Raw genomic sequence first — 15,523 nt, 5'->3', positions numbered from 1 at the left:
GACTTGAAAGTAGCATGGGCCCCTGTTGAGAGCATGGGAACTACAGCCTATCAACTAGACAGTTTATAAACTGTGACAGTGCTTTCATGTCTAATTTTTATTGGGCTACTCTCGATTTCTTCATCTACAGATTATCCACTGTGAAAAATGCTCCTTAACATTTCTGCCCTACTTTGAAATCTGCAGGTGAAAGATATTAGACCAGAAGGCTTAGCCCTTTGCTTTCAGTGAGATTAAGCGGGTGACCCAGATCTTTACTTCTTTAGAAATGCATGTGGGAGTCAATAGTGCACAGTATTCTGGAGAATGGACTAGGACCTGAAAGTTCTGGGTTCAAATCCAGCCATTGCCTCTTACTAGTCATTTTCTTAATCTGTAAACAGAGATGATAATAGTGCCTACTTCACAGGGTTTCTCTGAGGATTTAATAAGAAAGTGTATATAAAATGAGCACAGTGTTTGGAACACAGAGTGTATGCAGAAAATGGTACCATCATGATGATTATCAATAATAATAACAAAACTTAGCCACTTTGGGGTATGGCTACCTTCAAGACAGAAACAAATATATGTCCTTTTTGCTCGTCTTTTAGATGAATTGGTCTCTGTGCAAATCCTGAGTGCTAAAGTTTCCAACAAGACTGATGCTAGCTTGTGTCACTATGAAGACGCTACATCGTGCCAAGTGTTTTCAGCGCCTAACAATTTTTGGTTCTGTGAGGGCATTGCATAAAGATAATAGAAGAGCAACCCCTCAGAATTTTTCCAACTATGAATCTGTGAAACAGGACTTCAAACTGGAGATTCCAGAGTACTTCAACTTTGCTAAAGATGTCCTGGACCAATGGACTAATATGGAAAAGGTATGGGGGAAGGGCCAATCAGACCACAGTTTCTCAACTGGGAGTGATTTTACCCCTAGGTAACATCTCTAATGTCTGGAAATATTTTTGTTGCCATGATAGGGGCAGAGGCAGTTGCTACTGGCATCTAACAGGTAAAAGCCAGAGATTCTGCTAAATATCCCATAATGCACAGGGCAGCCTTCAGAACAAAGAATTATTTGACCCGAAATGTCAATAGCTCCATGGTTAGTTGAGAGACCCTGGATTACATAAATGTAGAATTCTAGGTTGACTTAAAAAAACAAAAAAAAAAGGAGAAGAGTGAAAAGTAATTCCGAGAGTCAGAAATGGTAGAAAAGGAGGCACAGAAAAATCTTTGGGGAAAATATAAAGGATGCAAGAATTCTCACTTATTGGAAAGAAAAATGATCAGGCTAAATGGGAAATGATTTTGGCCAAAAGAAACGACATGGCTTCCAATGTCTAGAAATAAGGACCCCAAGTTATTATTTTTCCTGTTATTTTTAGTTATGTAATAATTATATATAGTTATGGGATACAGAGATATTTTCTGATACATGTATAAAATGTGTAGTGATCAAATCAGGGTAATTAGACTACCCATCATCTCAAACATGCATCATTTCTTTGTGCTGGGAGCATTCAAAATCCTCTCTCCTAGCTTTTTGAACGTATACAATAAGTTATTCTTAACTATTTTCACTCTACAGTGCTATAGAACACTAGAACTCATTCCTCCCATCTAGCTATAATTTTGCATCTGTTACCCAACCTCTTTCTATCCTCCTCTCCCCACTACCCTTCGCAGCCTCTAATAGCCACAATTCCACTCTCTACTTCTATGAGCTCTTTTCAGGCTAGAGTACAGTGGTGTGATCTCAGCCCACTGCAACCTCTGCCTCAGGTGTTCAAGTGATTCTCGTGCCTCAGCCTTCCGAGTAGCTGGGACTACAGGCACCTGCCACCATGCCGGCTAATTTTTGTATTTTTATTAGAGATAGGGTTTTGCCATGTTAGCCAGGCTGACCTTGAACTCCTGGTCTCAAGTGATCTGCCCACCTTGGCCTCCCAAAGCGCTGGGATTACAGGTGTGAGCCACCCATCGCACTGGGCCGAGCTCCTTTTTTAAAAAAATTTTTTAATTGTTTATTTTTTTAAGAGACAGTGTCTTAGTCTGTTGCCCAGGCTGAAGTTCAGTGAAGCTCATTTTTTTAAGCTCCCACATATGAGTAAGAACATGTGGCATTTATCTTTCCGTGTCTGACTTATTTCACTTAACATAATGTCCTCCAAGTTCATACACGTTGCCACAAATAACCGAATTTCATTCTTTTTTATGGCTGAATAGTATTGCACTGTGTATATATACCACATTTTCTTTATCCATTCATCTGTTGATGGACACTTAAGTTGATTCCATATCTTGGCTATTATGTACAGTGCTACAATAAACATGGTAGTGCAGATATCTCTTCGATAGACTGATTTCCTTTCCTTTGAAAAAATACCCAGTGGTGAGATTGCTAAATCATATGGTAGTTCTATTTTTAGGTTTTTTAGAAGTCTTTTTATTGTTTTCTGCAATGGCGTACTAATTAATATTCTCACCAATAGTGTTTAAGAGTTCCCTTTTCTCCACATCCTCTCAAGCATTTGTTATCTTTTGTCTTTTTGATAATAGCCATTCTAACTGGGTTAAGATCATATCTCATTGTGGTTTTGATTTGAACTACCCTGATGATTAATGATGTTGAGCATTTTTGCATATATTTGCTGCCAATTAGTATGTCTTTTGAGAAATGTCTATTCAGATTCTATGTCAATTTTTTAATTGAATTATTTGTTTGGTTTTTTGTTTCGTTGGTGGTGGTTGTTGTTTTTGTTGTTGGTTTATTTACATTCCCTGTATATTCTGAATATTAATTCCTTGTCAGATGAATAGTTCACAAATATTTTATCCCATTCTACATCCTGTCTCTTCTCTCTGTTGATTGCTTCCTTTACTGTTCAGAAGCTTTTTACCTCTGTATAGTCCCATTTGTCTGTTTTTGTTTTTGTTGCCTGTGTTTTCATATCCTTATCCCTAAAATATTTGCTTAGAGGAGTCTCAGAGCCTACTCTGGCTCAGGAATTTAATAAACTCACTGAGTTTATTAAATGTATTATAAAATTTGTAAAAATTAAAAAATTAAAATTAAAATTAAAAATAAAACATTTGCCTAGATCAATGACATGAAGCATTTGCACTGTTTTCTTCAGTTGTTTTATAGTTTTGAGTCTTACATTTAAGTCTATAATCCAGTTTGAGTTGATTTTTGTATATGGTGAGAGATAGGGCTCTAGTCTTAGTCTACTGCATATGGATACCACTTTTCCTCGGACCATGTACTGAAGAAGATATCCTTTCCTCAGTGTATGTTCTTGGCACCTTTGTTGAAAATCTGTTCAATGTAAATGTGTGGGTTTATTTCTGGGTTCTCTATTCTGTTTCATTGGTCTCTGCATCTGTTTTTATGCCAGTACCATGCTGTTTTGGTTACTATAGCTCTGTAGCATGATTTGAAGTTAGGAAATGTGGTGTCTTTGTCTAGTTTTGGTATCAGGGTAACGCTGACTGATAGAATGCACTAGGAAGAATTCCTTCTTCTTCAATTTTTAAAAAGATTTTCAGAAAAATTAATGTTAGGACTGGGAGTGGTGGCTCACGCCTGTAATCCCAGCACTTTGGGAGGCCGAGGCGGGCAGATCACCTGAGGTCAGGAGTTCGAGACCAGCCTGGCCAACATGGTTAAACCGTGTCTCTACTAAAAATACAAAAATTAGCCGGGCATGGTGGTGCATGCCTGTAATCCCAGCTACTAGGGAGGCTGAGGCAGGAGAATTGCTTTAACCTGGGAGGCAGACGTTGCAGTGAACCGAGATCATACCATTGCACTCCAGCCTAGGCCACAAGAATGAGACTCCATCTTGGCCTGAACCCGGGAGGTGGAGCTTGCAGTGAGCCGAGATTGCACCACTGCACTCTAGCCTGGGCGACAGAGTGAGACTCTGTCTCAAAAAAAAAAAAAAAAGATTTAGTGTTAGTTCATTTTTAAAAGTTTGGTAGAATTCAGCAGTAAAGCCATAAATTCTGGGCTTTTTATTACTGGTTCAATCTCATTAGACATTATTGGTCTGTTCAGGTTTTCTATCCTGGTAGGTTATGTGTGTCCAGGAATTTATCCATTTCCTCTACGTTTTCCAATTTGTTGGCATATGGTTGTTTATAACAGTCTTTAATGATCCTTTGTATTTCTGTGGTACAGTTGTAATGTCTCCTTTTTCATTTCTGATTTTATTTATTTGGGTCTTCTCTCTTTTTTTCTTAATCTAACTAAAGATTTGTCTATTTTGTTTTTCTTCAAAAAAAATTTGTTTTGTTGATCTTTTGTAATTTTTGCCTCAATTTCATTTATTTCTGCTCTGATCTTTATCATTTCTTCCTTTCTACTAATTTTGGGTTTAGTTTGTTGTTACTTTTCTTGTTCCTTGACGTGCGTTCTTAGATTGTTTATTTGAAATGTTTCTGCTTTTTTGATATAGGTGTTTATGGCTATAAACTTCCCTCTTAACACTGTGTTTGCTTTATCTCATTGATTTTGATATGTTTCCATTTTCATTATTTTCAAGAAATTTTTTGCTTTCCTTCTCAATTTCGTCATTGACTCACTGGTCATTCAGGAGCATGTTGTTTAATTTCCATATATGCGTACATTTTCCAAAGTTCCTCGTTACTGATATCTAGTTTTATTCCATTGTGGTCTAAGAACATACTTGGTATGATTTCAGTTTTTAAAAATTTGTTGAAATTTGTTTTGTGCCCTAACATATGGTCTATTCTGGAGAATATGCCATGTGCTGATGAGAAGAAGAATGTGTATTCTGTAGCTGTTGGATAAAATGTTGTATAAATATCTGTTAGGTCCATTTGGTCCAAAGTGCAGTATAAAACCAATGTTTCTTTGTTAATTTTCTCTCTAGATGATCCATCTAATGCTGAGGGTGGAGTGTTAAAGTCCCAAACATTGTTGTATTGGAGTCTATCTGTTTACATCTAATGATATTTGCTTTACATATCTGGGTGCGCTGATGTTGGGTGCATATATATTTACAATTGTTATATCCTCTGGCTGAATTGATCTATTTATCATTATATAATGACCTTCTTTGCCTCTTTTTATGTTTACTGACTTAAAGTCTTATTTCATGTGATATAAGCATAGCTATTCCTGCACATTTTTGGTTTCTATTTGTTTGAAATACTATTTTCCGTCTCTTCATTTTCTATGTATATCTTCTTTTTTTTTTTTGACAGTCTCACTCTGTTGCCAGGCTGGAGTGCAGTGGCGTGATCTCAGCTCACTGCAACCTCCACCTCCCGGATTCAAGTGATTCTACTGCCTCAGCCTCCCAAGTAGCTGGGATTACAGGTGCATGCCATCATGCCCAGCTAATTTTTGTATTTTTAGTAGAGACAGGTTTCACCATGTTGGCCGGGATAGTCTCGATCTCTTGACTTCCTGTTCCCCCCTCTTCGGCCTCCCAAAGTGCTGGGATTACAGGCATGAGCCACCACGCCTGGTCTTATCTATGTGTATCCTTACAGGTGAAGTGAGTTTCTTGTAGGCAGCCTATAGTTGGGTCTTGTTTTTTATCCATTCAGTCAGTCCATACAGTTCATATCTTTTAACTGGGAAGTTTAAACTGTTTACATTCAAGATTGTTATTGATAGGTGTTATTTTGTTCATCATGAGGGTGCTAGCAGTGGCTCCAGTGGGTCCCAGGCAGGCTGATTCTCAGGCTCCCAGGTGGTGTGCATGGGCACTGGCAGTAGTGGTGGTAAGCCTCAAGTGAGTCAGACCTCAGGTCCTTTGACAGTGCACATGGATACTTGTAGTAGTGGCGGCCTGAATGGGCCAGTCCTTGGGTCCCCAGATGGCAATGCAGGCACAAAGCAACTCTGCCACGAGATGGGGCAAGATCATGTTCATGGCAGCAGGCTCAGAAAGGTAGCTCTGAGGCTCTGGGGAGTGTGCTTTAGTGCCTTATGTCCTGGGGCAGCCTCCCTGATGTGCTGGACTGCCTGTTCCCTGGGGTGTAGAGTGCTGTGTGTAGGCTTGGGTGCCAGTGGCCTGGCTATATCACTGGATCCACCTGGTGTTGGAATGCTGCAGCCCTCTAGGGGAATGTGTGGGGATGTCAGCAAGGCCCCAGGGATGTGGAGATGCAGGGGCTCTTGGCCCCAGAGCAAGATGTAGTATGGTGGTAGCTCTGTTCCTAAAATGATGCCATGCTGTAGCAGCTCGGATCCTGGGGTTTCTTGAAGGGGGACCTGGTATGAACTTCCTCTCTGGAACAATGTTATACTATACTAGTATACTATACTCTACCGCGTTGACTAGGCTCAGGGCCTGTGAGGGCTGAGGGGCTCTCCTGTAGGTGGGATTTCAGGCATCTGTGATGGGAATGTGGACTGCTGAGGATCTTTCACTTACATTTTCCCCAAAACAGGGAGTCCCTCTGGGCTCTGTGCTGATCCTGGCCAGCTGCTGTTCTTCCCTCTCTATACTTTCATCTCTAGTTTTCAGGTCTCAGAGAGTTTTGTCACTTCCTTGCTAAATTCCAGTGTTATCCTTTGACATTCTATTTGTCATGTGGTTATCTGCTCACTGTCTTGGTCCTTCTGGTAAGAGGTTAGTACTGGGCATCTCTAGTCATCCATCTGGATGGTGTCTCCCCCAGAGTTATTTCCAAATACTCCATCCATATTCTAACTAATGACTTGTGAATTTTCTTCAGCTAATCTATTCCACTGAGTCAGTTGGCCCAGAATTTAGCTGTATAACAACCTTTAAATCCGTGACTGGTTTGTCTTTCCTCAGGCTGGAAAGAAACCTTCAAATCCAGCCTTCTGGTGGATCAATGGAAAAGGAGAAGAGGTGCGATGGAGTTTTGAGGAACTGGGATCTCTGTCCAGAAAATTTGCCAATATACTTTCAGAAGCCTGTTCCCTACAAAGAGGAGATCGGGTAATTCTGATTCTGCCCAGGGTCCCAGAGTGGTGGCTTGCAAATGTGGCCTGTCTGCGAACAGGTTAGTAATGTTTGCTTTCTGATCATATTTAATACTAAGCTGGATGGGAGATTTTCCAGAACACCTAAGTAATCATGATACATTTATTCTGGTGTGGGCTTATTGTCACAGAGTACCTTTAAATTATATGAAAGTGTTAGGCCATAGTAGGCTAACTCCTTATCCCTAGATGGAACATCTTTAAAAGATAACCTTAGAATTACAGCCTCACAAAAATTGTTGTGTTACCCTGATTAGAAAAAAAAAGATATTCTAAAGAACCTGTTTTCTGGTCCTGGTTGCCGGTTTCTTGAAGAACCCTGCTGGAGAGGCCTGGTCCTTCCCAAAGTGAAATGATGAGCCAGTGTCAAGAGTCCAGGAATGGCAGACATGTGTTCCCGAATCTTCTTGCCTCCTGTGTCACCTGGGAAGAGCAAAACCTATTGTGAAGGCCTTAAGGGTCTGGGACTTAAGGGTGGTGGGGCCCAGGAGGAAGATATATATATTTTGGAGAGTCCATTTATCCTTTGAGAAAATAATACCCAAAGCTTACTGAGCACTGTTCTAAGTTCTTTACATGTTTTAACTCATTTAATCCCCTAATTATCCTGTAAGATAAGTACGATTATTATAATATCGTTTTACAGATGCAGAACCTGAAGCTCACAGAGGTGAAGTGGCTTGTCCCAAGTCCCAGCTATAAGAGTGTCTGGTTCTAGGACATTCTTAATCCTTATACTTCATCTTACAGTGTAATATACAACCAGCAGGAATAGAACCACAGAAAAGATGAATGCCTCCACCCGTCCTTTTGGAAAGACATCATAAAGCAATCATATACATTTTAAGAGGCACTAAGCTGAAGTAGTGAAGTGTACAGTTCTGGAGTCGGGCTACAGGGTTCAGTCCCTGCACTGTCACTTACTACTTAGGTGATATCTTGGGCAAGTTATTCATAGCTTTTATGTTTGGGGGTTTTTTATGGTGGGGACTGAATGAGTTAAAACATATAATCAATACTCAATAAATATTGATTAATATTACTTTTCAATCAAGACCTTCTTCAAGCTCAATGTTATGGATGGTCTTCAAATAAAGAATAATTATCCAGTATTTAACATGCTTTCATGTTAGGCCAAAAGGGTCATAGACTCTGAAATCTCTTGAAAGGCAAAAGCAGGTAAGTGGAAGTAAGATAAATAGATACCTTCCTGGTAAACTGACTAACTCATTCTGAGAAATACAGAATGTATAGATGGTATCTACACTAACTAACATAATGAAGCCTTTCTTCTAAACACTGTTTCTTTTCTGCCCCTTTAGGGACAATTTTAATTCCAGGAACCACTCAGCTGACCCAGAAAGACATTCTCTACAGACTACAATCTTCAAAAGCAAACTGCATCATCACCAATGATGTTTTAGCCCCAGCAGTAGATGCTATTGCACCCAAATGTGAAAATCTGCACTCCAAGCTGATTGTATCAGAGAACTCCAGAGAGGGGTGGGGGAACCTTAAGGAGATGATGAAGTGAGTAGCCATGCTTATTGTAGAACAGCTTCCCAAAAGGAAAGGCAACAATGAAAAGATATTAAACCCAGTAGTGATTAGAAAAATGCAAATTAAAACAACAGGCAAAGAGAACAGTTGGTAGTTGTTGCTGCACTAATAGTACTAAACTCTGAAGTAGGAAGGAGCTTGGAGTGCTTTTTGTAGGTTGGGATCCCCTGAGATGGAGATGGGTGTATAGGAAGTTTATTAAGGAGTTCTTTTGGGATTAACACCTGTGAAGGATGAGTAAGAATGTAGGATTGGGCAGAGAAAGAAATTTATTTGCGATGTATTCCCTGCAAAGCCTTCAGTCAACCCTCTGGGACCTCTGAAGGTTGAACAGCTCCTCAAAGCTGTTCCCAGCTAAAGCAAGAGGTCCTGGCCTTTATACACCCACATTGATCAGTAATTGGATGTAGGTTGTCCCTAGGAGTCAAGACCTTTAACAAAGCAGCTCTCTTCAGTCAAGGCAATCTCTAAGGAGGGCTCCCAGCACCTGTGGGGATTAAGACCTTCATTCCTGCAGAGGGCTCTTGGAAGTGCAACACAGCCTCAATCACAGAGCTGTTATGATCTCCCAGGGAAATTGATCACAGTCAGTCCTTCAGTGTTGGCTATCCCATTCCCTTGCTGACAGCAACACTGGTATCAGGTTAAAATAAGAAGAATGCTTAATGTTAATGGATGCAATTATAAAACAGAATTTCACTGATGCTGAAGCCTAGCATGGAGTGCTTCCATGGGTTACTTGGAACTCTTGCCAGGTACTGGTTAATTCTTAGAATTGGGCTGGCAGCAAAGTCCTTCTCTAGAATGAGCTTCCTACCTTTACTTAAGGATTTGGGAGCATGCCTGCGACTATGGACTTTTTCCTACCGCATTTAAAATTGCTAATACCGAGTTCTTGCCAAAAGCCAAATACTGTTCTAATAAAAATAATGTTATAATTGCAATCATAGCTTATATTGATATGGTTATGTGCCAGAAACTATTCTAAGGACTTCAGATATATTACCTCATGTAAACCTCACAGCAACCTAGATACTACAATTATATGCTGAATAAGGTCAAATGCTCGTACCTGGCAGAGCTAACTTTCAAATCCAGGCAGTATGGATGCTGAGCCTACACTCCTCACTTCTGTATGTACTGCCTCTAGTAAGAGATCAGTATGATAACCCTGCCTCAGGTCTTGAGGGCAACAGTATCGGTAATGGAAGTGATAGGAACACAGCTATAGATACTATTTTTTTTTTTTAGACAGAGTCTTGCTCTGTTGCCCAGGCTGGAGTGCAGTGGTGCGATCTTGGCTTACTGCAACCTCCACCTCCCGAGTTCAAGCAATTCTTCTGCCTCAGCCTTCCAAGTAGCTGGGATTACAGGCATGTTCCACTATGCCCTGCTAATCTTTTGTATTTTTAGTAGAGACAGGGTTTCACCGTGTTAGCCGGGATGGTCTCAATCTCCTGACCTCATGATCTGCCTGCCTCGGCCTCCCAAAGTGCTGAGATTACAGGTGTGAGCCACTTCGCCTGGTCTATAGACACTATTTTTAATTAACTAAGATAATTATGAAATCATAGACTGAACACTTGGTGTAGCTTTGTCAGGTTTTGAAAACAGCTTTTCAGCCAGGGGCGGTGGCTGATGCTCATAAATCATCACTTAAGGAGGCTGAGGTGGGATGATGGTTTGAGTCCAGGAGTTCAAGACTAGCTTGGGAAACATAGTGAAACCTCTTCTCTACATAAATAAAAATAATTAGCCAGGCGTGATGATGCACGTCTGTAGTCCCAGCCTACTTGGGAGGCTGAGGTAGGAAGATTGCTTGAACCCAGGAGGTCAAGGCTGCAATGAGCCATGGTTGAGTCACTGTACTCCAGCCTGGGTGAGAGAGAGAGAGACCCCGTCTAAAAAAAAAAAAAAAGGAAGGAAGGAAGAAAAGAAAAGAAAATAGCTTTTCTATATTTCTCATGAATGACCTGGAATGGCCTTGTTGTTTCTACTCACTCTCATCCCCACATGCCTGGATAAATCTGTGTGCATCTTAGACACTTGATATGTATACGTGCAGCTGCCCTAATGTGTGACTTGTATAGAAGTCTGATTATCCTTTGGAACTAAAAGTTTTCTTTCTCTTTAACTGGAATTCTTTTTTTTTTTTTTTTTTTTTTTTTTTTGAGACGGAGTCTGCTCTGTCGCCCGGCCTGGAGTGCAGTGGCCGGATCTCAGCTCACTGCAAGCTCTGCCTCCCGGTTTACACCATTCTCCTGCCTCAGCCTCCGCAGTAGCTGGGACTACAGGCGCCCGCCACCTCGCCCGGCTAGATTTTTGTATTTTTTTTTAGTAGAGACGGGGTTTCACCGTGTTAGCCAGGATGGTCTCGATCTCCTGACCTTGTGATCCGCCCGTCTCGGCCTCCCAAAGTGCTGGGATTACAGGCTTGAGCCACAGCGCCCGGCCCTTTAACTGGAATTCTTTCTTCCCTGGATGGATGGTTAGATCCTGTTCAATGTTATTGTCTACTATATCCAGAGTGTCTATATATGTAGACTCCCTTGTGGGAAACAGAAAAACCATCCTTTCATAGTTAGCAAACTTTTTTTTGTTTTTTTTGAGCCAGAGTCTTGCTCTGTCACCCAGGCTGGAGTACAGTGGCTCGATCTTGGCTCACTGCAACCTCCACCTCCCAGGTTCAAGCAATTCTCAGCTTCCTGAGTAGCTGGGATTACAGGTACGTGTCACTGTTCCTGGCTAATTTTTGTATTTTCAGTAGAGACAGGGTTTCGCCATTTTGGCCAGACTGGTCTCGAACTCCTGACCTCAGGTGATTCACCCGCCTCAGCCTCCCAAAGTGGTGGGATTACAGGCATGAGCCACCATGCCCACGCTCAGCAAACATATTCTGTAAAAGGGACAGAGAATAAATACTTAAGGCCTTGCAGGCCATATAGTCAGTCTCATCACAACTACTCGACTCTGCCATTGCAGTGTGAAAGCAACCACAGATAATACATCAATGAATAGGCAATAACATTTTACTTACAGAAACAAGAGGCAGGTCAGATTTTGCCAGTAGGCTATAGTTCGTTGGCCCATCAGTACCCATGACTTTTACTGACATGTATTGTATTAACATACTCATTTTTAAAAATCACATTTTAAAGCATCCATAGGGGAGGGAAGGGGAAAATTCTTCCTTATCCATGATTGCAAGATCGCAGACTCCTTACTCTGCTGGAGGTATGATAAAAATCTCAAGTTTTAAAAATGCTTCAATCCTTCTTGATCGTAGAATAAAAAGCTAGGAAAGCAGCTATTACAAATGGGCTTTTGATGACAAAGTTGAGTTTTGATTCTAGAAAGCCCCAAAAGGACAGAGAAAGTGATGGCTTTTACCCTGTAATTCAGGCTATCCCACTGGCACCTGATTCACGACATGAAGAGGTTCAAGTGGATAGCTTCTCAAAATTGTTCAGTGGTAACAGTCTATGATGCTGTGTTTAACATGCAGTCACTGTAGTTTTTCCTTTGCAGATGTGCCAGTGACAGCCACACCTGTGTGAAGACAAAACACAATGAGATCATGGCCATGTTCTTTACCAGTGGAACAAGTGGATATCCGAAAATGACTGCACACACCCACAGCAGTTTTGGCTTAGGATTATCTGTAAATGGAAGGTACACTTCCACAGAAGTGCAGCTTGAAGTGTCAAAACTGCAAAGATGACTTATGTACTGGTCTTTTATATTTACTTTCCTATGTACATCAGGGCTACTCTTTGTTTTCTCAGGTTCTGGCTAGATTTAACACCCTCAGATGTGATGTGGAATACCTCAGATACAGGCTGGGCAAAGTCTGCATGGAGTAGTGTTTTTTCTCCATGGATCCAGGGAGCCTGTGTATTCGCACACCATTTACCCCGTTTTGAGCCAACTTCTGTCTTGCAAGTAAGCCAAAGCACAGGGAGGTCAATATTTAGAAATGCATTAAGCAGTATGGCTGACAGAACTGGTGAATAAAGCAACTTGCAGAGATCAGAGTAGACAATATGATTTAAGATATGTCACATCCAGAAAGTCAATAAGCCTGAAAAGATACAGTCGGTCCCCTCTGTATCTATAGGTTCTGCAGCCTCTGATTCTGCCAGCCACATATTGAAAATATTTGGGGAGAAAACCAAAAAAACAAAATACAACAATTTAAAAAAATGTACATAAAAATACCATGTAACAAATATATACATAGCATTTACATTGTTTTAGGCAGTATAAATAATCTAGAGATTTAAAGTTTACGGGAGGATATGCATAGGTTATATGCAAATACCACACAATTTTATATAAGGAACTTAAGCATTCCTGGAACCAATCCTGCAGACACTGAGGGATGATTCTACAAGAAAAGGTAAGAATGCATTTACATTAACATAAACAATGTTTAAATTGTGCTGCACCAACCAAAGACATTTAAGCACTTATTAAAGTTGTGGTAAGACCAAGAGTTTACTTTTTCTAAATTGCAGACACTCTCCAAGTACCCCATTACAGTCTTCTGTTCAGCAGCAACTGTATACCGAATGCTTGTACAGAATGATATGGCCAGGTAAGAAATGTTAGTAAATAGGCATTTAGTGGGGGGAGGAGAGAAGAGGAAGCTATAAAATAAAAGATCTTTCTGCCTGAAACATAGCTCCAAGCCAGCAGACACAGGATTTAGCAATCTCTCCTCTTCCTCTTTCTCCTTCTTGCCTGCATTCTGTAAATGATAATTACTGTGTCCAGGGCAGGCTCCCCAAAACAAGAAGAAAGTGAGGGTTCAGCTATATCTATAGCTCTAAGCCCAGTGGTTATGGGTAAGAAGATGGGAAATCTTTTGGATGATGGCTTTCTTTGGGCTGAGAAAATAGAGAACTTGCTTCTATTTGGAACCTTATCCCAGCAGATAGAAAAGATGATTCAAATGCTGATTCCATTTGAAACGGTGCATTGGTAATCCGAAAAGAAAAACAACTCCTGTTTCTCTTTGTTTTGTTTATGTGTTTGTTTTTTGTTTTGTTTTATTTCAATAGGGTTTTGGGGAACAGGTAGTGTTTGGTTACATGAATAAGTTCTTTAGTGGTGATTTCTGAGATTTTGGTGCACCCATCATGCAAGCAGTGTACACTGTACCCAATGTGTAGTCTTTTATCCCTCACCTACCTCCCACCCTTTTCCCAGAGTCCCCACAGTCCATTATATCATTCTTATGCTTTTGCATCCTCATAACTCAGCTCCCAGCAACCACTATTTTGCTGTATTCACAACACTCAATACTCCTGGTCTCCAGATGTAAGGGATCTTTTCCCACACATTGACCAATTCTCCAACATCAATATGACATTATCTCCCTGTAGGCAGCATCATATCCCACAGGTTAATGACTCGGTCCCACAAGACTGTTTCCCATTTCAAATGGTAATCATAAGTCCAGGCTGTCAGCTGCGCATATGACCAAATGGCTATAAATGAGAGGTTCCAATGACCCTTCCTTGGGTTTAGTCATCTGTCATGATGGCTCACAGAATGCAGGAACACACTTACTTACATTTCCCGGCTTATTATTAAAGTTATGATAAAAGTTACAGATGAATAGCTAGCCAGATGAAGAGGTACATAGGGTGAGGTTTACAAGGTCCCAAGTGCAGCAGCTTCTATCCCTGTGGAGTGGGAGTGCACTACCTTTCCGGCACGTGGTGCTCTCCAAACCTCCTATTTCCGGGATTTTTTTTGGAGGCTCCATTATGTAGGCATGATTGGTTATTAAGTCAATCTCCAGCTCCTCTCCTTTCCCTGAAGAATGGGGGTGAGGCTGAAAGTGCCAGGCTTCTATTCCTGGCTTGGCCTTTCTGGTGACCAACCCCTATATGGGAGCCCCATTGAGAGTCACCTCATGAGAACAAAAGACAATTCTATCACCCAGGAAATTCCATGGAATTTAGAAGCTCTGTGTCAGGAACTACAGTCAAAGGCAAAATATTAGAACAGAAGATACTCCTAGCACACCCATCACTTGGGAAATTACAAAGGTTTTAGACGCTCTGGGCCAGGAACCCAGGATGAAGACCCAGTACAGGTTGAGTATCCCTTATCCAAAATGCTTGAGACCAGAAGTCTTTTGGGTTTCAGATTGTTTTGGATTTTGGAATATTTGCATTACACTGGTTGGGCTGCCCTAATCCAAAAACATGAAACCTGAAATCCTCCAATGAGTATTTCCTTTGAGCATCATGTTGGTGCTAAAAAAGTTTCAGATGTTGGAGCACTTTGGATTTAGAATTTTCAGATTAAAGATACTCAACATCTGTGTATTTCTCGTTATAGCACATATCACGGGTAAATATATTTTAATTGATGTTATTTAATTATCGAATAGGAAATAATTCACCTGCCTTAAAAATAAAAAGGTATAAAAAAATACACAGTGAAAGGGCTTGCTTCAAACCTTGTCCCCAGTGACCCAGTCCTCTTCCATGGAGGCAAACTGAGTTTCCAGTTTCCTGTCTATTCTCCCTGAAAATACAAAAACTAATACATATGTGTTCTCCCCTTCTCTATTTTTTTTTTTTTTTTTTGAGACGGAGTCTCGCTCTGTTGCCCAGGCTGGAGTGCAGTGGCACAATCTCAGCTCACTGCAACCTCTGCCTCCTGTTCAAGTAATTCTCCTGCCTCAGCCTCCTGAGCATCTAGGATTACAGGTGTGCACAACCATGCTTGGCTACTTTTTGTATTTTTGGTGGAGATGGGGTTCTGCTATGTTGGCCAGGCAGGTCTCGAACTCCTGACGTCAGGTGATCCGCCCACCTCTGCCTCCCAAAGTGCTGGGATTACAGGCGTGAGCCACCACACCTGGCCTCCCCTTCTCTATTATAATCATAAATGGAGTCACAAGATTCACACAGTTCTGCACCTTGCTTTTTTCCCCTAACAATACATTCTGGCACTGTGTTGTGC

General features: G+C 41.0%; 1 protein-coding gene across 5 annotated transcripts in view; it reads left to right on the top strand.

The window, feature by feature from the left end:
* Positions 1 to 15,523, top strand: part of ACSM3 (acyl-CoA synthetase medium chain family member 3) — a 50,462-nt gene that overhangs the window by 21,690 nt on the left and 13,249 nt on the right. For 4 of the 5 annotated variants that reach the window (XR_004438842.1, XR_004438841.1, XM_033217814.1 and 1 more), the window contains exons 3-8: positions 594 to 863; positions 6,789 to 6,999; positions 8,302 to 8,509; positions 12,068 to 12,211; positions 12,325 to 12,481; positions 13,057 to 13,136. Coding sequence is in view for 3 of the 5 variants with exons in the window: in XM_033217814.1 (XP_033073705.1) it covers positions 645 to 863; positions 6,789 to 6,999; positions 8,302 to 8,509; positions 12,068 to 12,211; positions 12,325 to 12,481; positions 13,057 to 13,136 (1,019 nt within the window). In the remaining 2 variants the exon portion in view is untranslated. The remainder of the gene's footprint in view (positions 1 to 593; positions 864 to 6,788; positions 7,000 to 8,301; positions 8,510 to 12,067; positions 12,212 to 12,324; positions 12,482 to 13,056; positions 13,137 to 15,523) is intronic. The other variant, XM_033217815.1, reaches the window with a different exon arrangement.

The sequence above is a fragment of the Trachypithecus francoisi genome, unplaced genomic scaffold, assembly GCF_009764315.1.
Source record: "Trachypithecus francoisi isolate TF-2019V2 unplaced genomic scaffold, Tfra_2.0 Lachesis_group10, whole genome shotgun sequence".
NCBI classification, from domain to species: domain Eukaryota; kingdom Metazoa; phylum Chordata; class Mammalia; order Primates; family Cercopithecidae; genus Trachypithecus; species Trachypithecus francoisi.
This window is presented reverse-complemented; position numbering and strand designations above follow the sequence as displayed.